At 43.7% G+C, this 23,372-nt stretch overlaps 1 protein-coding gene and 1 long non-coding RNA gene across 4 annotated transcripts in view; one reads left to right on the top strand and one right to left on the bottom strand.

Moving 5' to 3' along the window:
* LOC109029455 (uncharacterized) overlaps window positions 1–22,793 on the top strand; it is a 61,246-nt gene extending 38,453 nt beyond the window's left edge. The window contains exon 7 of the long non-coding RNA XR_008670945.2: window positions 19,044–22,793. This is a non-coding gene — a long non-coding RNA (uncharacterized lncRNA). The remainder of the gene's footprint in view (window positions 1–19,043) is intronic.
* SLC25A15 (solute carrier family 25 member 15) overlaps window positions 1–23,372 on the bottom strand; it is a 72,425-nt gene that overhangs the window by 42,119 nt on the left and 6,934 nt on the right. For 2 of the 3 annotated variants that reach the window (XM_055360022.2, XM_063697278.1), the window contains exons 3-6: window positions 20,454–20,712; window positions 14,485–14,622; window positions 12,280–12,449; window positions 11,147–11,305 (exon numbers count right to left, since the gene is read on the bottom strand). In XM_055360022.2, coding sequence (XP_055215997.1) covers window positions 11,147–11,305; window positions 12,280–12,449; window positions 14,485–14,622; window positions 20,454–20,712 — 726 coding nt within the window. Of the gene's footprint in view, window positions 1–7,286; window positions 10,204–11,146; window positions 11,306–12,279; window positions 12,450–14,484; window positions 14,623–20,453; window positions 20,713–23,372 lie in introns of those variants that run through there. The other variant, XM_019039857.3, reaches the window with a different exon arrangement.

Below are 23,372 nucleotides of genomic sequence, written 5' to 3'. Positions count from 1 at the left end.
TTTGCTTAGGATAATGGCCTCCAGCTCCATCTATGTTACTGCAAAAGACATGATTTCACACATTTTTATGGCTGCAGAGAATTCCATCGTTTGTATGTACCATTTTCTCTATCCAGCCCACCACTGATGGGCACCTAGGTTGATTCCGTATCTTTGCTATTGTGAATAGCACAGCTCCCATATCTTTGCTATTGTAAATAGCACAGCAATGAACATATCATTGTGCGTGTCTTTTGGTAGAATGATCTTTTTTCCATTGGGCATATACCCAATAATGCGATTACTGGGTCAAATAGTAGCTCTGTTTTAAGTTCTTTGAGAAATCTCCAGACTGCTTTCCACAGTGGCTGAACTAATTTACCTGCCCACCAACAGTGTATAAACATTCCCTTTTCTCTGCAGCCTTGCCAGCATCTGTCGTTTTTGACTTTTTATTAATAGCCATTCTGACTAGCGTGAGAGGGTATCTCATTGTGGTTTTGATTTGCGCTTCTCTGACGATTAGTGATGTGAAGCATTTTTTCATATGTTCATTGGTCACTTGCATGTGTTCTTTTGGGAAGTATGTGTTCAGGTACTTTCCCCATTTTTTAATGGGGTTATTTGGTTTCTGTGTGTTGATTTTCTGTAAGTTCCTTATAGATTCTGGATATTAGACCTTTGTTTGATGCATAGTTTGCAAATGTTTTCTCCTGTTCTGTAGGTTGTCTGTTTACTCTGTCAATCATTGCTCTTGCTGTGCAGAAACTCTAAGTTTTTTTAGGTCCCACTTGTCAATCTTTGTTTTTATTGCAATTGCTTTTGGGGACTTAGTTAAAAATTCTTTGCCAAGGCCAATGTCAAGAAGGGTATTTTTGAGGTCTTCTTCTAGGATTTTTATCATTTGAGGTCTTAAATTTAAATCTTTAATCTATCTCCAGTTAATTTTTGTATATGACGAAAGGTATGGGTCCAGTATCATTATTCTGCATATAGCTAGCCAGTTACTCCAGCACCATTTATTGAATAGGGAGTCCTTCCCCCATTGCTTGTTTTTGTCAGCCTTGTCAAAGATCATATGGTTGTAAGTGTAAGGCTTTATTCTGGGTTTTCTGTTCTGTTCCATTGGTCTGTGTGTCTGCTTTTGTACCAGTACCATGCTGTTTTGGCTACTATAGCATTTTAGTTTGAAGCCTCTGGCTTTGCCCTTTTTGCTCAGATTTACTTTGGCTATTCAGGCTCCCTTTTGGTTTCATATGAATTTTAGAATACATTTTGCTAATTCTGTGAAGAATGGCATTGGTAGCTTGATAGAAATAGCACTGAATCTGTAAACTGCTTTGGGCAGTATGGCCATTTGAATGATACTGATTCTTCCAATCCATGAGCATGGAATGTTTTTCTATTTAATTGTGTTATCTCTGATTTCTTTCAGCAGTGTTTTGTGGTTCTTGTAGAGATCCTTCACATCCTTTGTTAGCTGTACTCCTAGGTATTACATTTTCTTTACGGCTATTGTAAATGGGATTCTGTTCTTGATTTGACTTTCAACTTGGACATTATTGGTGTATAGAAATGCTGTTTTTGTACATTGATTTTTTATCCTGAAACTCTGCTAAAGTTGTTTATCAGTTCTAGTAGCCTTTTGGCAGAGTCTTCAGGGTTTTCTGGACATAGAATCATATCATCAGCAAAGAGAGATAGTTAGACTTTTTCCTTTTTCCTATTTGGATGCCTTTCTTTCTTCTGCCTGAGTGCTCTGGGTAGGACTTCCAGTACTATGCTGAATAGGATTGGGGAGAGAGGGCATGATTGCCTTGTTCCATGTCTCATGGGATTGGTTCCAGCTTTTGCCCATGCAGTAGTTTGGTGGCTGTGGGTTTGTCATAGATGGCTCTTATTATTTTGAGGTATGTTCGTTTGATACCTAATCTGTTGAGGTGTTTAATGTGAAGGGATGTTGGATTTTATCAAAAGCTGTTTCTGCATCTACCGAGATGATCATATGGTTTTTGCTTTTAGTTCTGTTTATGTGGTGAATCACATTTATTGATTTGCGTATGTTGAACCAGCCTTGCATCCTTGGACTGAAGCCTTCTTGATTGTGGTGTATTAACTTATTGATGTGCTGCTGGATTCTGTTTCCTAGTATTTTATATAGAATTTTTGTGTCTATGTTCATCAGAGTAATTGGCCTGAAGTTTTATTTTTGTGTGTGTCTCTGCCAGATTTTGGTATTAGGCTGATGATGGCTTCACAGAATGAGTTAGGGAGGCGCCCCTCATCCTCAATTCTTTGGAATAGTTTCACTAGAACCAGTACCAGTTCTTTGTACATCTGGTAGAATTCAGCTGTGGCTCCATCTGGTCCAGGGCTTTTCCTTGTTGGTAGATTTTTTATTAATGATTTGATTTCAGAAATCAATATTTGTCTATTCAAGGTTTCAATCTCTTTCTGATTCAATCTTGGGAGATTTTATGTTTCCAGGAATTTATCCATTTACTTTTTTTTTCGAGATGGAGTCTCGCACTGTCGCCCAGGCTGGAGTGTAGTGGCGCGATCTCAGCGTACTGCAACCTTTGCCTCCTGGGTACAAGTGATTCTGCCTCAGCCTCCTGAGTAGCTGGTATTACAGGCGCCCGCCACCACGCCCAGCTAATTTTTCGTATTTTTAGTAGAGACGGGGTTTCACTATGTTGGCCAGGCGGGTCTTGAACCCCTGGCCTCGTGATCCACCCACCTAGGCTTCCCAAAGTGCTAGGATTACAGGCGTGAGCCACCATGCCTGGCCTACCATTTCCTCTAGATGATCTAATCTGTGTGCATAGAGTTGTTTATACTGTTCTCTGAGGATCTTTTGTATTTCTGTGGGATTGATTGTAATGTCATATTTCTTATTTATGATTGTACTTATTTGGCTGTTTATTTGTTTAGCTATCAGCCTATCAATCTCGTTTATTTTTTGAAAAACTAATTATTGGTTTCATTGATCTTTTGTGTAGATTTTTGCATCTAGACTCAAAAACAAAACAGCACCTCAAAAAGCACTTCATTTAGTGGTTCTCTAATTTGTCTTCTGCCAGCTTTGGGGTTCATTTATTCTTTTTTTTCTAGTTCCCTTAAGTGCAAAGTAGGGATGTTAATTTGAGATATTTCTAACTTCTTGATGAAGGCATTTAGTGCTATAAACTTTCCTCTTAACACTGCTTTAGCTGTATCCCAGAGATTCTGATATGTTGTGTCCCTACTTTCATTAATTTGAAAGAATTTTTTTATTTCTGCCTTAATTTAAATGTTCACCCCAGGAGTTATTCAGGAGCAAATTATTTAATTTCCATGTATTTATGTATTTTTGAAAGATCTTCTTGATACTGATTTCTATTTTTGTCGCACTGTGGTCAGAGTGTGTTGTTGATGTGAAATCAAACTTTTTGAATTTAATGAGGCTTGCTTTATGGCCAAACGTGGTTGATCTTAGAATATGTTCTGTGTGCACGAGAATGTTATCGTCTGTGTTTATTGGATAAAGTGTTCTGTAGATGCCTATCAAGTCCAATTGGTCAACTGTCAAGTGTAAGTACAGAGTTTGTTAGTTTTCTACCTCAGTGATCTGTCTATTGCTGTCCGTGGGGTGTTGAAGTCTCCTGCTATTATTGTGTGGTTGTCTAAATCTTTTTGTAGGCCGAGAAAAACTTGTTTTATGAATTTGGGTGCTCCAGTATTGGGTGTGTACATATTTAGGCTAGGTCTTCTAATTGGACTGTGTCCTTTAACATTCTATAATGCCCTTCTTTGTCCTTAATTTTTATTGGTTAAAAATGTTTCATCTAACATAAGAACAGTGACTCCTGCTCTTTTTTGTTTTCCATTTGCATGATAGCTCTTTCTTCATCCCTTTACTTTCAGCCTGTGGATGTCATTAGGAGTGAGGTGGGTTTCTTGAAGACAGCAGATGATTGAGTCTTGTCTTTTGATCCAGCCTGTCACTTTTTGCCTTTTAAGTGAGGAGTTTAGCCCATTTACATTCAGGGTTAGTACTGACATGTGATTTTCATCCTGTCATCATGTTGTTAGCTGGTTGTTTTATCGACTTGTTTGTGTGGTTGCTCTGTGTTGCCTATGAGCTATGTGCTTAAATGTGTTTTTGTGGTAGCAGGTTCTTTCAATTCCACATTTAGCACTTTCTAAAGGATCTCTTATAAGGCTGGTCTAGTTGAAATGAATTCCCTCAGTGTTTGTTTCTCTGAGCATTTTATTTCTTCATCACTTATGAAGCTTTTTGGTGGGATATGAAATTCTTAATTGGAATTTATTTTCTTTAAGGAGACTGAAAGCAGATTCCCCAATCTCTTCTGGCTTGTAAGGTTTCTGCTGAAAACTCTGCTGCTAGCCTGATGGGCTTCCCCATGTACATAACCTGGCTCTTCTCTTCTGCTGCTTTTAAGATTTTTTCCTTTTCCATTGACCTTGGTGAATCTGATGACTATGTGCCTTGAAGATGACCATCTTATATAGTATCTATCTTGGGTTCTCTGTATTTCCTGGATTTGCATGTCAACCTTTCTAACAAGATTAGAGAAAGTTACATAAACTGTATCCTCAAATATATTTTCCAAGTTGTTTATTCTCTCTTCTTTTCTCTCAGGAATGCCAATGAGTCATAGACTTGGTCTCTTTACATAATCCACTATTTCTCAGAAGTTTTGCTCATTTTTTAAAATTTTTTTATTTATTGTTGTCTGAGTTGGTTAGAAGAGTGCTGAGATTCTTTCCTCAGCTTGGTCTGTTCTGCTGTTAATACTTCCAATTGTATTATAAAATTCTTATAGTGAATTTTTCAGCTATGGAAGTTCAGTTTGGTTCTTTCTTAAAATGGCTATTTCATCTTTCAGCTCTTGGATCACTTTACTGGAATCCTTGGATTAGTTTTCAGCTTTCTTCTGAATATTGATGAGCCTCCTTGGCATCCAGATCCTGTATTCTACATCTGTCATTTCAGCCATTTCCAACTGGTTAAGAACCACTGCTAGGGAGCTAGTGGACTCATTTGGAGGTAAGGGGACACTCTGGCTCTTTGAATTGCCAGAGTTCTTGTGCTGATTCTTTCTCATCTGAGGGTTGGTATTCTTTTAACTGTGGTGTAAGTTGAGCACAGTCAGTTGGCTGAATTTCTTCATGTTTTCCGAGGGCCAAGGCTCTGTGCATTTGTGGTTGAATTCTTACCTTGGTTTTACAGGAAGGTATATTAGCAAACTATTTTTGTAGTTTGCTACATCTACTGAATTCCAGTAGATGGCGCTTAGGAGTAATGGTTGGTAGATAGATCTTAGCCACTTTGCTCCTTTGGATTTCCTGGTGTTTCTGGCTGTGCTCTGTGGTGCGGTGGGAAGAGAGGTGACCACCTCATCAGGTCTGCTCCTGGGCCCTGGGGGAGCCCCTTCCAACCAATGGCACTGTGCCCGTGTTTCTTTTGTCAGGTGCACTCCCTCAGGCAGAGGCTGAAGTAGGGAGATAGGCCATCCCTTTTCCAGCCAGCTGGCCCTGCATAGGGAGGCATGCCCACTGCTGTGGTAGCCCACAGGTTCATGTAACTCAGCACTCTCAGTACTCTGAGAGTGTGGGCTCCTCTCCTGCTCTAGTGCCTGCTACAGATCTCGCCTTGGCACTTCCAAGCTGCCACACTGCAGCCCCAGTGCAAGCTCAGGCTTTTTGTTCCCTCCTCAGCTTAGGGACAGCAGGAGCGGAGACCTGGACAGTGGCAATGGCAGAGGGCCTATCAGTTGCCTCTGGGGACTCTACCCCAGACAAATGCAAAACCACAGCCAATTGTTATCAGCCAGGGTTGGGGCAGCTGTGCTGCTGGGCCCAAGCTGGGGGCCCTGCCTGAAGAGCAGGGAGGTCAGGCAACTCAACCCGGAAGACAGTCTGGCCTCCTCTCTGTAGGATGCTGACAAAGTAATCAGGCCCTTTGTTCCCTCCCTAGCCTGGGGGAAGCAAGGGCAGGTACTGTGGTGGCAGCAATGGCAGAGGCCTGTCAGTTGTTTCTGTGACCTCCATCCCAGAGAAACACAGAGCCACCACCAACTGATCAGGCAGGAGTTGTGCTGTGGGCCCAAGCCAGGAGGCACCCTGCCCAGTGAGCAGCAGGGCCAGGGACTCGTGGAAAACAGTCTGGGCTGCCTTTCCATATGTCAGCTATAGCAGGCTGGAGGCCCATGACCGCTATTGGGCTTTTTGCTCCCTCTCCAGCCTGAGGGCAGCAGGGGCACAGGCTACGGCAGGGCAGAGGGCCTGTTGGTTACTTCTGGGAGCTTCATCCCAGAGAAATGAGGGCTGTGACTAGCTGGAGTGCTCAGGTAGTGGGTAGCATGGCTGCGATGGAGGCCCAGGCCAGTGGGCCTTGCCTGGCAAGGTGCAGTGGAGGTGAGGCCTGCAATCTGTCTGCTCCTCAGCACCATGGATATGGCCCCTATCCTAGGGGCACACGAGAGAGCCTGGCCTACCTTGTTGGCTGGCCTATGGCAGCCGGGGCCATAGCAGCTCAGGGATCCACATTGGCTTAAGCAGTGGCTCTGCCCAGACTCCAAGCAGCTCTCTTTGTCAGTCTAGAACCCCAGGGTGTGTGTGTGGGGTGGGGGGTGGGGCGGGGAGGGCAGCTGGAGTCATGGAGGATCTCCTGTGCCTGGGGATTGCCAAGGTCCATGGCAGAAGTGTGAGTCCCCAGGAGCCTTCACTCATTCACACTTTCCCTGCTGTAGGGAGCCTCCCCTTGCTCTGCACCAATCCCAGGTGGACGGCTGTCCTTCCTTACTCCCCTATGCTCTCCATGACTCACCACTGCTTCCTTGATGAATCCCAACACAGCCTGCTGGATGATCAACCTGAAGAGCTTGTGTTCACTCACCACTCTGTCTCCTCTTGTGAAGGCTGCGCACACTAGCTGCTTCTAGTCAGCCATCTTGGCACTTCAGATACTTGTTTTCTTAAGTATAATTTAGTAACTTGGAATGGAATCATCCAAAACTTAAAAGCAGACAGTTTAACTATTTTTTAAAATAGAGGGAAAGAGGTGGAGGGAGAAAGTAATTCTAGTGAGCCAAGTTCCATAACTTCAGAGCATAGAAATATTTTTGTCACCTTACCTATGGTGAAATTATTTTACATCAGGTGTCCTGCTGACAGAAAACAATGCTTGTTGCAATAAAACCACTGCCTTGAAACACTACTATACATAACTCTTTAACATTCCTGACAGTTGTTTCCCAACATGGATGTAAAGAACTTCAATGAAATTCATCAGACTCAAATATTAAGTAAATAATTTAATGATAGAACACTGAAATTTCTTTAGACACAGTATTTTCAAGTTATATTTCTGCCTGGAGTACAGATATGAAATAGCACAAACTGTACTCTGAATTAAGCAAACAGAATGAATAAAAAAAAAAATTCTCCCAACCTAAGTTTCCATTCCTCACTCCCACTTGCCTCAGACTCTTTCTATTGAAGATATCTAGTTAAATCTCTAATGGACGGCCTGTGGGAAGATTTACTGCCAACAGGGATGACTGACTTGTTTCCGGACACTGAGCAGGGAGGGGACTGTGGGCTCTGAAGCAGTTTACTTCCTGTGGAAAGCCAGTCCCATTTCTATTTTACTTCGATCCAGGCCTATTCAGATAAAGCACCACTCAGTAGCTACTGACCATTTAAGTACAGAGAGAAAAGCAAAGTAGAAAAATGGTTTTCACTTAAAAAAAAAGCAAATGGAAGATCAGCCATAATAGCTCCATGGCACAAGAGACATGACAGGGATCTCCTCCCCAGATGTCCCCTGATGTTTGTCAGCCTCTCGTATCCCTGGCCCTCTGGCTTCTGGCTCTGTGACTACAGTTGCCACAGAGGATTCATGGACAGCAAAAAGCTTAAGGAACCTGGAGGTTTTGTACAACATGTACATTCTGCTGACAGAAACACATACATGGTATGGACTATTATTAAAATTGTTAGCCTGCTTGCACTCAGTATACAGGCTGCTTAGGAACACTTTATTGGGAGATACCCTGCTGGTCTTGGAGCAGCACAAAATGATGAGGCTAACTTTAGTAGTGATAAGAATGATCCTCTTATACCATATGGCCAAAGAACAGCTGTCCATCCCCAAGTCTATGGGGGATCAGATGAAGTGTGGAGTTTGGTTGGTTGGTCAGTGAATTTTTGGTCAGTGAATACATACATATGGCATAGTTAAGTACAATTGCTTTTCTTTTCTTTTAGAGATGAAGTCTCGCTGTGTCACCCAGTCTGGAGTGCAGTGGCGCAATCTCAGTTCACTGCAACCTCTGCCTCCCGGGTTCAAGCGATTCTCCTGCCTCAGCCTCCTGAGTAGCTGGGATTACAGGCGCGTGCCACCACGCCCAGCTAATTTTTGTATTTTTAGTAGAGATGGGGTTTCACCATGTTGGTCAGGCTGTTCTCGAACTCCTGACCTTGTGACCCGCCCACCTCAGCCTCCCAAAGTGCTGGGATTATAGGCGTGAGCCACTGCGCCTGGCCTACAATTGCTTTTCTTATGTTCCATTGCTTTATAAACTCATATCACATATACAGTCATCATTAAGACTTACTGACTGCCAGTACCAAATGTAGAAGCCTCCAACACTGTAAAAGCATGGCAAGACAGGCTTCAGGATGGGTCAGACCTGACATTACTCACTGTGGAGTACAAGCACTGAGTTCTTTCTAGTTCTCTCTGAGAGAGGATTTCGCCCACTGTCACACAATCACCAAACAGGGAAGAAGGCTTCTCTTGGCTTTGGCTCTCACTGTCCCTTGGAAGGGTTTCTGATTGGTGGAGGCAGAGCAGACAGTCAGTGGCCCAAAGTGGATTGATGGCCCCAGGCCAGGACCCAGAGACAAAAGGTAAGAGCTGTTGCTAGCCACATGGGTCTTCATCAAAGCACAGCAGCACGGCCTACCACTCAGCCCCTTCCTCAATCTAAAGCCCAAGAAGGGAAGTTCTTTGGGAGAGAAGGGAAGCTGGTAAAGGCCATGCTATTTCCCAAAGGCCTGACCCTCTGTGCCACTCCTAGTAATATAGTCAGCGTGGAATATGATCCCACCTAGAAAATGAATGGCACTATTTTAAGAGTAGAGCATCTTGGGGAAATCTAGGATGCCTACTCTGAAGCTTTTACTCAAGTGTGGAAGCCACACCAGTATGCAGGTATACTGTCTTACAAATCTAGAAGGATATTTTAGTTTTCAAGCACCCCATGAACACTTTTTAAAAAATTCAACCACTGGCTGGGCATGGTGGCTCACACCAGTAATCCCCGCACTTTGGGAGGCCGAGGTGGGCGGATCACTTGAGGTCAGGAGTTCGAGACCAACCTGGACAACATGGTGAAACCTCGTCTCTACAAAAAATACCAAAAAAAATTAGCTGGGCATGGTGGTGCGTACCTGTAATCCCAGCTACTCGGGAGGCTGAGGTGAGAGAATCGCTTCAACCCAGGAGGCGGAGGTTGCAGTGAGCCGAGATCGTGCCACTGCACTCCAGTCTGGGTGACAGAGTGAGACTCTATATCAAAAAAATAAAAAATAATCAACCACTTAGAAAAGTACACACATTAAGCAGACCCTACATCTAGAATGGGTTAAGCAACCATTTATAAGCATCTTCATGAGAAATGATCACCTCTGGGTTTTTCTGATATTTGAAATAAACATGGAACCAAACTGTATTTCCCTCAACACATAACTGTCCAAATTGCATGTATAAGTGGAGGTTTACGTAAAAGCCCTGACAGAACTATATTCCACCTTTTGAATTAGGTGCATAAGGCTACTGACCACTCTATATTTTACCAAGAGCAAGAGCGGTCACTTTTCTATTTCAGTACAATTATGGACAGAAATGATATGATGCAAAATAGAGGTTCCTCCATAAAGTTTAAGATGTAGGGTAGAAGGGAAGACAAAAAGCAAAATTCCCAAGAAATCAGAATAACTTCACACTGGTGTTGTACTCCAAGAAACCCTGAGATGAACTGTAGTCCTCAAACACCTGTGCTTGGCTCAGGCCCACCAAGACACTTCAGTATGCTTCCAACTGGTTCATCATCAACTTCCTGCTATATTCGTAGGCCAAAAAGAGTGCTCCATTGGCAGGGAATGCTCGAATCATAGTAGGTTTCAGTCCAGAATATAAGGCTGTTATTCCTAGCAAATAAAAGCGTGATCAAAGACTGCAACAATCCCTCCTTTGGGGATACCCACACAGCTGCATAGTATAGGTATATTTACACATGCAAACCCAGACAACAGTGCTAAAAACCAACAAGTCATAGAAGGCTGCATTCCCAGCTTTTCCTAAATAGACTAACGGAAACAAGGACAAGTATCAGGTCTCCTGGCAAAACTGACTGATGCTCAGGTAACATACCCCAATTCCATGCTTGGTTAACTCTTAGTATATGGATGGGGCAGAGCTGAGGCCTGAAATGGCCAGACAGAGGCAACCATGGAGATAGAGGTGGCAGCAGCTTTGCAGCTTCACCTGGGCAGTGGCAGGAACACCAACCTTGAAGTTGGAGACCTGTGTATAGTATTAGTACTGCCCAGGGTGGTTATGAAGATTGAATTAGATAAGGGAGGTGTAAGTACTTTGTAAAACTTTACATGTTATACAAATGTAAGGGAGGATTACTATGAGTAACAGACAAGGTATCTGTCCTCTATTTGGGACACAAAGTTTCTGTGTTACTGTCCTCTTTCTTTTTACAATCAAAACAGAGTTCATATCTCAGATTTTTTTTTTTTTTTTTTTGAGACAGAGTCTCGCTGTTGCCCAGGCTGGAGTGCAGTGGTGCAATCTCAGCTCACTGCAAGCTCCGCCTCTCAGGTTGACGCCATTCTCCTGTCTCAGCCTCCCGAGTAGCTGGGACTACAGGTGCCTGCCACCACGCCTGGCTGATTTTTTTGGTATTTTTAGTAGAGACGGGGTTTCACCGTGTTAGCCAGGATGGTCTCGATCTCCTGACCTCGTGATCCACCTGCCTCAGCCTCCCAAAGTGCTGGGATCACAGGCATGAGCCACCACGCCCGGCCCGTATCTCAGATTTTAAGATGTATATAGATGCTTGAAAAACAGGTATTTACTCACCTTCATTTTTCACAACACTTATAAAAGTTCTGATAAATCCTGCCTGTTTTCCAGACATGGAAAGAACTTGAATTCTGGATTTGATACAATCCACTGGGTATACCGCAAGCCAGAGGCAAATCCCACCAACTCCACCACTTAACATCAAAGGTACAGGGCCTAGAGAAAAAAAAAATAGCAAATGGTATTTTGTCTCAAGAACAGCTGATGTGACATTTCCAGAGGTCAATGTAGTAATGGCTGCAGGTAGATGAAAATAAAAATGCTAATGCTACAGAATACAATTCTTTGAGGAAAACTGTCAAAGCTCTTGTTCCCAAGCTCTAAGAACACAAGGTTTTGTTTGGTAGCCCAGGTCTACTCCTGGGTCTTGCCAAGTACAGGAAGCCTTAGTGAGGGTTATATTTCGCTTGGTCACTGAGGTGTCAAGGGCTGGCCCACACGAACCAGCAGGCCTCCAGCTGAGTGGCAACCCCCAATAGTGGGGAGAAGACAGGCCAAACACAATCTATGTCTTTTTTCAACTTTCTCACTCTTAAGTATTTTAATAGCCCTGATTCTTCCTTTATCATTAAAAGCCAAAATTGTTTTTATTAAACATAGCAATTAAGTCTGGGAGCTTGACTAACCACAGAATAGATTCAACACAGACTGAGGGAGATGGTAAGAAAAACTCACTTATGTGAGCCAAACATTGCATGTAGTTGTACCAACCAGCTAAACATGATAAGCTACAAAGAACTATGGTTTTCACTGCTCTCAAAACACTATTAAGATTTCCAAGTTTTAACCTTATTTCAAGATTATTTATAGGTGATTCCCCAATTGGGAAAGTAATTTCTGGATTTCTTCTCCCCTAAAATAGATCCAGAAAAATTAAAAAACTTTATTCCAGTAAGAAAGTTTGGGATGTACTGCTTCAGGCCCTGTCCTAAGGAAATTATCAGGCCTGGAGGGTGGGTGCTATCAACTGCCTGCCACCATGTTACCTTCAGGCATCCAGAAGCTTCCCTGTGCCAGATGGAGCCACCAATGTGGGGAGGAGAGCACAAAGGGCAGAGAATCCACAGAAACCATACCTGCAGGGAGCAAACACCATCACACCCCACTGCTGTCAATGCAAACACATTTACCTAATTCATCTTTTGATCTCCCTGATGCAAAAAAGGACCGGCTCAGTTCATAGCCACCGAAGAAGAAGAAATAGCCTGGTACTTCTCGAAGTAAAGTGCTTGAGAGTCCATGGTAGAACCCCAAGGGACCATCTTTCCTAAGAATACTTTTGATGACAGACCACACTGTACTGGGAGGAGACACAGAGAGATAGCACGGTTATGGCAGGTGGGAAGGAAGAAAAGACAAGGGCATTTGCAACCAATTAACAGATCTGATCAAGCACTAGTAAGGAAGAAGCTGATTTTGTAAATGAAGAGCCAGGAATTAAGACTAAAAGGCATCCTTCTGTGGGAAGGAAATTTATTTACAGTAAGGAATTATCTAAACTCAGCAAGCATAAAATGGCATTGTATTGCGCAGTCCCTTATCGCCGTGATTCCTATTTCCTCAATCTTTCTGGTGTGTTTTTGGGAAATTTGTTCAGGTGTTTATAGGATGTTTTGTTTTAGTGCAGAGAAATGAGTGAAGGAGTAAATGTTGTTTGAAAGCAAGACAAATTCTGAGAACAAGTTATATAGCTCCTGTAATGCAGAAGCACCAAGAATTTATTTCTCAGAGCACCAGGGATGCAGGAGAATTTCTTCTAAGCAGCCCTGCTCCTGTAGCAGCCAGAACACAGGGCACTCTTTGTCTGACTCCCCTTCATGATTGGGGGCAACCAGGGCAGGTTTATCCCTGCTAAGAACAGGCCAAGAAATCACATACTCAGTGCAACTTAGTGAATCCCTCTCTCCTCACTTTGTTCTCAGCAAGGAGACTTGGCTTGGACAGATGAAGGATCAAGTCCCAACGTAATAAAGGCCACAGACATTTAAAAACTATTTTCCTTCTGAGAGCTTCAGAAGACACTGTCAGGTATTCCCCATCAGCCAGCCCTTACTGCAGCACTGCTACATGGAATGTAACAAAGTAATCCAGCTCAACACAATTAACCTCCCTTCCAATCCGAGTCTTAGCCCCAAGCTACCATACCATGCCTTGTGTGAACACTGCTAGACCTCAAATACAAAGTCAACTGATAATTCAAGGTGTCAATCTGCCTAAGTCCTTTGGATATAACTATTACTATCTTTTAATTACCTTGAATTACTTCCAAGGGACATGAGGGCAGCTTTCTGGGTGTTGTTAATGTCTATTTGTTAATCTGGACACAGGTTACAAAGGCACATAAATTGTGTCACTATTTATAGAACTGCATACTGTGACTTCAATGTGCATTCATGATACTATGTGTATATTTCAATAAAAAGTTTTAAAGACTTACACTCTTGGACTTCTAGGCAATGAATATTAGATTCAAGTTGGTTGTAATGAATCTCAAGAGTGCAGAAAATAGGGCACTTTTCCAAACCCCATTCTCACTGAGTGGGGACTGAACCCTGAAAATGGTCAATTTATCTACTGCTTTTTCCCAGCAGATTTATAGGCTTTGAGTTAACCACAGGAATATCCTTAGTCAGAACTCGGCCAGATGTCAAGATAAGTAAGCAAGTTTTGCAATTAATAAGGATAATAAATTGCTTTCCAATTAAAGTAAATCAAATTGTGTATGAAACAGTACTCTCAAAGGATAATGAGAATGTGTTTTCAAGAGTGAGCTAGAGAGTGATTTAATCATTGAAGAGTAGCTATGCTTATAAAAGTATTGATTAATGTTCTCAGAACTTGGGCCAACTGCAGGTACACTTGAAGGACTGGGGATAAGTGGGGTAAGAATAGTTACCTCTAGGATCTGGGTCAATCAGCCTGAATACCCATATGAAACCTGAAGTGGGAATCAAATATTCATCTCAGAATCCAAATTGGCACTTATGAAGACTCAGGTCTAAGGCAAAGTTCAAAAGCCACCCACTATGTACCTCCAAAAATGGTTGAAGATCATGCCTTATGTTTCCAAGAGGCCAAAAAGGGTGTAAAGCTCCTGGCTTCTCCAGTTCTGGGGTATTAAATATCTGTCTAAGACTTTTTATGCAGTGGGTGGTGGGTCCCATCACAGCCAATCCTTTCAGAAAATCTCTGATAGGGGAAAGCATTCTAGAAACAATATTTTGGAGTAGATAAATTGGCTTCCACATCTGCCACTTTAGTACAATGTAAAATGAAAAATCATCCAATACACTAGGGCAATAGAGACCTGACGTTTGTGCCCAAGTGGTGCTTACTTCTGGCTCTTGGCTATCTTCCCTGATGTCTCCATCTCATACATGGTCTGCAGCCGGCACTTCACGAGCTCCGTGGGGCAGAGCACCAGTGCAGCAAAGGCAGAGGCGAAGGAACCGGCAGCTGCATTCTGCAGATCACTGAAAGCACACAAGCAGACAGTTACCCCTCAGTTTCTTCATTCCTTCGGCACTCACCACAGACAGCACTTTGGTGATAAAGCAGGGTAAGGAGTCAGGCATGAGGGCATGAACCTGTGATTACAGCTACTCAGGAGACTGAGGTGGGAGGATCACTTGAGCCCATATGTTCTAGGCTACAGTGCTATGACTGCATCTGTGAACAGCCACTGCATTCCAGCTTGGGAAACAAAGAGAGACCTCCATGTCTAAAAAAATGATGAAAGGGCTGGCGCGGTGGCTCACGACTGTAATCCCAGCACTCTGGGAGGCCGAGGCGGGCGGATCACGAGGTCAGGAGATCAAGACCATCCTGGCTAACATGGTGAAACCCCGTCTCTACTAAAAATACAAAAAAAAAAAAAAAAAAAAAAATTAGCCGGGCGTAGTGGCGGGTGCCTGTAGTCCCAGCTACTCAGGAGGCTGAGGCAGGAGAATGGCGTGAACCCAGGAGGCAGAGCTTGCAGTGAGCTGAGATTGTGCCATTGCACTCTAGCCTGGGCAACAGAGTGAGACTCCGTCTCAAAAAAAAAAAAAAAAAAAAAGATGAAAGGAAGGAAACTTGCATGTGCTGTTTCATCTGAGGATCCCACAACCCTGTGAAGCAGACAGCAGCACCCCAGTTCCCTATGGGAAGTGACACTTAGAGATGACATAATGTGGCCAGTCACACAGCTACTAAGTGGCAGTGCTAGGATGTGAACCCAGGTCTTCCTGACTGCAACACCCATATTCTTTTGATTACACACAGCACTATGGACTGAATTTTATCCCCTCAAGGTGATGGTGTTAGGAGATGGGGCCTTTGGGAGTAATCAGGTGTAGATGAGGTCATGAGGATAGGGCCATTGTGATGGGATTAGTCCCTTAGAAGAAGAGGCCAGAGAGCTCGCTCACTCTCTGCCATATGAGGACACAGTGAGAAGACGGCTATGTTCAAATTAAGAACAAGCCCTCATCAGACACCAGATCTGCTGGAACCTTGATATTAGACTTTTCAGACCATAGAACTGTGAGAAATGTTTGTTTAAGCCACTCAATCTGTAGTATTCTGTTACAACAGCCAAAGCCAAGATACATCGTGACATGACAAAATAAAACTCCACAAAAAAACCTAAAGGAAAGGAGGAAAATATTGCCCATAGTCCCCCACTGAAAAACATGCACTATTAACACTTCAGTGTGTCTGACCTAAGTTTTAAATAAATCTAGGTTCTAAGCCTATCCCCACATGCCCACAATCCAACCTGGAGCAACCAGATGTGCAATGTAACTGCCACAGATGAAAACCCAGAAAAAATGTTTAACCAAAAGTTCCTGCATCACAAAAAGATTTTCCAGTTCAACTGATGACCTACCACCTCAGCAACACAGACGAGGGTAAAATGGTGCCACAGGAGTGGGTGAAGCCAGTACAAGTCTGTAAGCTCAATGGTACTAGGTGAAATCGCTAAACTGGAAATCTAAACTAGGCAGAGGAATGAATGCACAAATACAAAACAGAAGCATTCACCTCATATACGGATTTAGTACCAGCAGCCAAACGTCACCAGCAGGGTTGTGAAACTGGAATCCAGTAAGAGTTCAAGAATATGGGGAGGCCAGGCGTGGTGGCTCATACCTGTAATTCCAGCACTTTGGGAGGCCAAGGCAGGCAGATCAGTTGAGGCCTGGCCAACATGGCAAAACGCTGTCTCTACTAAAAATTAGCCATGCCTGGTGGTGCACACCTGTAATCCCAGCTACTCTGGTAGCTGAGACACAAGAAGCGCTTGAACCAGGGAGGCAGAGGTTGCAGAGAGCCGAGATCATGCCACTGCACTCCAGCCTGGGCGACACAGTGAGACTCTTTCAAAAAAAAAAAAAAATGAATATGGGGAAAAGTCTGAGAAGTGTTTCAGAAGAAAGGCTTCTCTGCGAGTTCCTGGTTCATGGGAGTTGGGATAGAAGATCCCTTCCAGCCCCAGAAGAGTGTTGTGTCATGGGATCATGACTGGCATTTGGGGTAGGACCATCCTTTATTGGGCAGGAAGGACTGAACTGGTTCCCTGACACCCATTCAATGCCAGCATCATGCTCTCACTGGACAGCAAAGATCACCCTCAGAGATTTCCAAAAACCCCTAAGGGTGGGTGGGAATCTCCTCAGCTAACTACTCAGGTAGAGATATAATCCCCTAACAATTTTTCTCCAAACTGTGAGCAAAAGCACAGATGGGGCAGGGCACAGTGGCTCACACCTGTAATCCCAGCACTTTGGGAGGCCAAGGTGGGCAGATCACGAGGTCAAGAGATCAAGACCATCCTGGCCAACATGGTGAAACCCCATCTCTACTAAAATACAAAAATTAGCTGGGCATGGTGGTAGGCGCCTGTAGTCCCAGCTACTTGGGAGGCTCAGGCAGGAGAATTGCTTGAACCGGGGAGGTGAGGTTGCAATGAGTTGAGATTGCGCCACTGCACTCCAGCCTGGGCGACAGAGTGAGACTCCGTCTCAAAAAAAAAAAAAAGCACAGATGGACTTACCATATTCAGGGGTACTCAAGTTTTTCCAGTGTTAAAGATTAGTATAAAATCAAGGTGGCACCAGTCTTGGCCCTGGTTTGCTAGTCCCTGGTGGTCTAGCTTCTGTGCCATGGCCAGAGGCAACTCTTTCAGAAGACTTGGCTTAGAGTGGAGCTTTCTTTCAATAGGAAGACACTGTTTGCAGTAAGGACTTCCTTTTGATGTTAGAGAATTAAGCCTAAAACCATTAGCAAAGGAGAACCAGGTACACAAATGTACTTGCACATGCTTTTATGGGGTGTAGAAACCATCCAATGCTGTTCAGTCCACTCCTTTCCCCCACTTCACTCCTTAGCAGCTTGTTAGAACTGAAGCTTAAAATGGTTTCTGCTGTCTTGCAGCCAGCCTGCAGATCCACAGTTGGCCTCCCTCAGGGACTCTCTGTTAACCTGTTGACAGGCAATAGTCAATTAGGAGCATTAACCAGGATCTGCCAAGTTTGCCAGGACAAAGGTGGCAGTCAATAAATGTAGAAGTCTATTGAGTTTAAGATATAATAATGGCTCAGACATCTGAACGAACACCAAGCACATTATTATAGTGCAACGACACAGTCAAATCAGATATGCAGTGGACTTTGGCTTTCCAATAAATACTTTCATTGACCAGTGCACAGAAGGAGGTGCATGGGCCCCTGGTTCTGCATGTAGTATGAATGTGTAGAACTGGAATTGAAACAGTAATAGGTATAGGATGGGGTTTTGTAAGAATCATCCAATTGTCATATGTTCAACAAACATGTACCTGAGCACTCCTGCTATGTAAGACCCTGTCCAGCCAAACGTCAAACTAGAACACTCTGGGTCATGTTGAAACCGGGAACAGACAAATATTTACAATGTGATTGCAGAAATTCACCACAGGCTCTCACAAGCAGTTCTTTCCTTTCACTGCTCCTGATTAATCTTCTCTCTAGAACTGACCCTTATAAAATATTCCAGACCCCCAACTGTGGTCTGATGGAAAGGAGACTGGGCAGGAGCTCAGAGGACACAATTTCAAGTCCTTAACGGGGTGACCTTGAGCAGGTCAATATCGGCACCTCAGTTTTCCATCCCTAAGAGAGGTAACATCTGCCTTGCTCTTCTCACAGGATCACGGTGAGGGCTATAGAGACATGATATACATGTCAGAGCTTTGTAGACTCTAAGACAGCATTTCCCCAACAGGTAAGAGGCAAACACTGTTCCTCAGGATGGAAAAAAAAAAGGGCCCAAGCTCAAAAAAGATGAGTGCTGGATTAGACAAGGTTAATCAGGATGGTTTCTTTACTGCACAACAGCTAAGCATCTTTTTTGTTGTTGTTTTTTTTTGAGAGACACGGTCTCGCTCTGTTGCCCAGGCTGGAGTGCAGTGGCATCATCTCACTGCAACCTCTGCCTCCTGAGCTCAAGCAATCCTCCCACCTCAGCCTCCCCGGTAGCTGGGACCACAGACATGTGCTACCACGCTCAGCTAAGTTTTGTATTTTTTGTAGTGACGGGGTTTTGCCATGTTGCTCAGGTTGGTCTCAAACTCCTGGGCTCAAGTAATCTGCCCACCTCAGTCTCTCAAAGTGCTGGGACTACAGGCGTGAGCCACTGTGCCCAGCCTTATGCATCTTTAATGAACTAAATAACACATACACTATATGAAATAAATGTACCCAGAGTGATTCTTCATGAGAGAGACACTGTGACGTAATTTCCCAACCCTTTCTTAGGGACACCCAGCAATTCAATGTTCTGAAAGCAGTGTGGGAAAATGCAGCTGTAAGGTATTAGATTGTTCTCAGCAGAAAAGCAATATGCTCTTACCTGTCCTTCACTTTGTTCACAGGCTAAAGAAGCAAGAAAGTGGAGGGGCGGGCAGAGCCAGATCCAGTGGTTTCACTCATGCAAGACAGAAGTCACTGTCTATCCTGTGACTGGAGGGGCTGCTTTGCTCAGAAGACACAGGTCTTCCCCAGAATCTCACGTGGCTGCTTACTGTTTCCCTGTCTTCTCTCCCCATTTTGTCCTTTGCTAAGGAAACTGAACTGAAGTCCAGGTCTTCTCTAATAGAGAGTCTCTCCTTCAACAGGGAACAAAACTACAGTTGCCTGTAGTTTTTGCTTCTGTTCAGTCTGCATCATGGCATGCCATACTCTCCTGGTTTGTGCCCTGCTTGTTTCTTTACTGCCTTCCTGCCTGCCCTTTCTGTGCTGGAGGCTCATCCCATTCATGCTCAGCCCTCCTCGCTGTCTACACCGTCTTCTTGGGCAATCGTATCCAGTCCCAAGCCTTTATAAAAAACAAGCTCTACCCATCATGGTGGAATTCCTGTCTATAAAAGGGCACACCTTCAGACCTCCAGGCACCTCCAGAGAACACTGCTGTGCACAAGGAACCGAATTCAGTTGCGTGGGACCTGCAGCTGCAATCAGGTTTCAAACTCCTACTAAAATACCTAAGACTGCCCTTTGCAATCTTGAAGCTTATATAATAATCTTAAGTGGTATAAAATAAATCAACGTTCAAAGCAGGGATAGCTAAACATCCCAGTGGTTTCCAAATTCTGTTTAGTCTCTATATAATAAATACCCAAGGCAAGACCAACAACGAGGCAAAGTCTGATGTTTTGGGAAGATTTGGACAGAGAAAGGTGGGTTCCCTTGCATCTTTGCAGACATTTCCGACCCTTCCTAAAACTCCTCAAGTTCATCTGGCTCAGACAACCTCTTCCAATACTCTGCTTTTTGCTAATGAAAGAAAAGCTAAATCTTGGATCATAAGCAGCATCTACAGTTTCAGTGCAGCATGTATGCTGACGAGAGGTAGTACCGCCAGCTGCATTTGAACAGCATTCTCCTGGAGAAAACTGAAACAGAAGGGCAGTTCATTCTCAGTGGTGGATGATGAGCAGGTCTCCTCTGTGGTGTGCATATGTGGTTTCTAAGTTTTATATGATGACAATGTATAACTTCATAAATAAAAGGAAAGCAGTTATTTTTAAAAAAGGAAATGTTCTTCCACATAAGGCACCAGTAAAATTGTGACCATACAACAGTAGATTTTTTTTTAATTTTTATTTTTTTGTAGAGATGAGGATCTTGCTGTGTTGCCCAGGCTGGTTTTGAACTCTCAGCCTCAAGCCATTTTCCTGCCTTTGCCTCCCAAAGTGCTGGGATTACAGGCATGAGCCACCATGCCTTGCCAGTTTTGTGGGGTTTTTTTAAACAAATAAAAAAAGTGTGTGTCCTTGACTCACCTCAGCTTTGCCTGCTTGTCCAATCCAGCCACTTTCCGCACCACCTGCTGGCAGAAGCCGTAGCACATGAAGAGGACTGAGTTCTCAGCGATGTTGGCGATTAGTGCTGGACTGGTCCCCTTGTAGAAGCCACGGAAGCCCACCTGGGAGTAAGTCTTCAGGCAGCAGTCGGTGAGGCCCCGGTACAGGTCAGGGAACGTCTGCATCTTCACTTTCATTGTGTCAAAGGGCTGCCCGGTCAGTACACATGCTGTACCCCCTGGAATCAGGACAGATGACTGCTCTAGTATGAGGCTACAGTTCCATTATCCATGGAAGGAAGGCACAGGCAGCCTACCCCAGAACTTACCCCTGCTTTGGTTCATTTCAACCTCTTTTCCTCCAAAACCTTCCAGCCATGTCCAGTAAACAATTTAGAGCAGGTCCTTGATGTGCCTGGCATCTAAGTCCCACCCTGAAGGAGCTCATGCCAGGCAGGGGAGAGAGACAGACATGTGTTCAACAGCGGCAAGCACAGGATTCAACAGTGCAGTGAATATGTAGGAGCCTGGGCGATAGGGTCAGAGGGACTACGGCTTTGCTGTGAGATCCTGGACAAGCCATGTAACTTCTGAGCCTCAGCTCCTCATCCATGCCACCTCACAGGGTTAGCGTGAGGATTAAATAAAAATGGAGGAGACAGGCTTAGCACAGCACCAGCTACATAAGTGGTCAGTAAACGCGGCTACTGTGTGCACAAGAAACGGAAACCACAGAAAGGGAGGGGAAACCTGGGAAGACTTCATCACTCACTTTGCCTAATGCCCAGTGGGACTGATCAGACCCGGCACCACGGAAAGGAAACAAGAAGTCTGGCTAATTAATCCCCAAAGAGCTAAATATTTCATTCTATAGAAAAACCTCTTTAATATGAGCTCTACCGATTAATAACGTGTATTTAGATAATGAACTGAAATTTATTTATGCTTAAATCCTTTATTTATATACTTCTATAAGATTAAATACAGCGAAGTCTACATTGCACAAAATAATTTTTTTTTTTTTTTTTTGAGATGGTGTCTTGCTCTGTCACCCAGGCTGGAGTGCAGTGGTGCAATCTCAGCTCACTGCAAACTCCAACTCCCAGGTTCAAGGAATTCCTGTGCCTCAGCTTCCCAAGTAGCTGGGATTACAGGCACCCACCACCACGCCTGGCTAATTTTTGTACTTTTCATAGAGATGGGGTTTTACCATGTTGGCCAGGCTGGTCTCTAACTCCTGGCCTCAAATGATCCTCCTGCCTTGGCCTCCCCAAATGCTGGGAGGCATAAGCCACCATGCCCAGCCACGTGAAATCATTTTAGTAAAAATTCTAAACAGAAGAAAAGAATGAACTGTAACCACCCTACAACATCCCCACACCCTGTAGTAGGGTTGGTGTCGTGGGAACTGCCAGTGGTTAGTGTTTACCATCTCCTTCTGGACCTGAGAGGAGCTCTTAAAGCTTCGTCAAAATGCAAAAGAAGGCTTACAGAAAATATTTAAGAAATGCAACTTCCTGAATTTGATGTTATACATAGTTATTCCATCTAAACTCTGGAAAGTGGAGTTGGGGGAAGGGACATTAAGAATAATTCTCAATTATTTATTGGCAAATAAGCCAACAATTCCAGAGTCTGAAAACTGCTTGATCTCTTTTTTAAGCAACAAGCAATATGATCTCTGTGAGCCCATCATTACTGTTCATTTCTTACAGGAGAGGAATGACACACTTCCGCCTTTAATTGCCAAATTATCCCCAATTCTGAATTAGTGGAATATAATTTAATATGATTTTCTTATGATTAATCCTGAGTCATTCTCTCCCAGGTAATGCTGGGCTAGGATAAAAAGAGATCTGAATTACATTAAAATAATTTAATTATTCCAAGAGAAAAGGTGACAGGATGTTTTAAGTGGGTGCGTAATTCAGAGAGCCTAGATGCAGATAAGCTGAATAAAGCATTTAATTCAGCACATTCATATTTTAACTTGATCATCTTGAACAGTTCAGGCATCACAGGTTACTAGAATACACATTTGCTGTGTATCTGGGACAGTTACATTTCCAACAGGGAGAAGGGGGAGGCTAATGAATGTACAAATGCTAGCAACAACTGTCTCCCGTCCTCTGCAAGGGTAAGCTAACTTCCCGTGTAATTTACCACAAATGATATGGTCACAGCGCTCACTGTGCCCTCAAGTGAGAGAAGACTGTTCTGAACACCAGTACCAACCACAGAGACTGACACCTAGTAGGTTCTCAAAGATCTATCAAGTCCATAAAGCCATGAATAAATATATTTCTCCACTTGCCTAGAAGTCAGACTTCTGATCTTATTCTCCTTAAAAGACAAATAACAACATTCTTTCGGCAATATGGTGGCCAGCCAAGCATCTTATTCCGCAGGAAAGGCACTCAGATTATGTCATACCTAACACTTTACCAAGGGTGGTGGTTTGGATTTTCAGTCCTTGACATAGAGTCAGTAAATCACGAGATACAGAGGAAATCTATCAGGGCAGGGACAGTGTCTCAGGGAAGGGACAGCTCTGAAGAAGGCAGAGAGGTGAGAAGAGAGAAGCAGACTCACACCACAGGACCAGGCCCACCAAGCAGAGGTGAGACCCTCAAACCCCTCTTGAGGCCATTGTAAAGGTTTAAACAGGGCAGGGAAGTATATCATTTTCAAGAAACTCCAATCAAAAAAGGTTTGGGGTTGTTTTTAATTTTGGCATTTGAGAAGATAAACTTCAATGATCTGAAATGCCACATTCTCCAACTATGCTAAACAAGGTACACTGCAACAGTAGTCAAAGTAGTGACTGCATTGTTTTAGAGTTGCTGAATGACTATTAAAGTGGTACCAAGTTTCTCTTTAAGGCTATTTAACTTTTGGG

This window comes from Gorilla gorilla, chromosome 14, assembly GCF_029281585.2.
Source record: "Gorilla gorilla gorilla isolate KB3781 chromosome 14, NHGRI_mGorGor1-v2.1_pri, whole genome shotgun sequence".
Taxonomy (NCBI): Eukaryota; Metazoa; Chordata; class Mammalia; order Primates; family Hominidae; genus Gorilla; species Gorilla gorilla.
The sequence above is the reverse complement of the archived record's forward strand: the minus strand, read 5'-3'. Positions and strand labels throughout refer to the sequence as shown.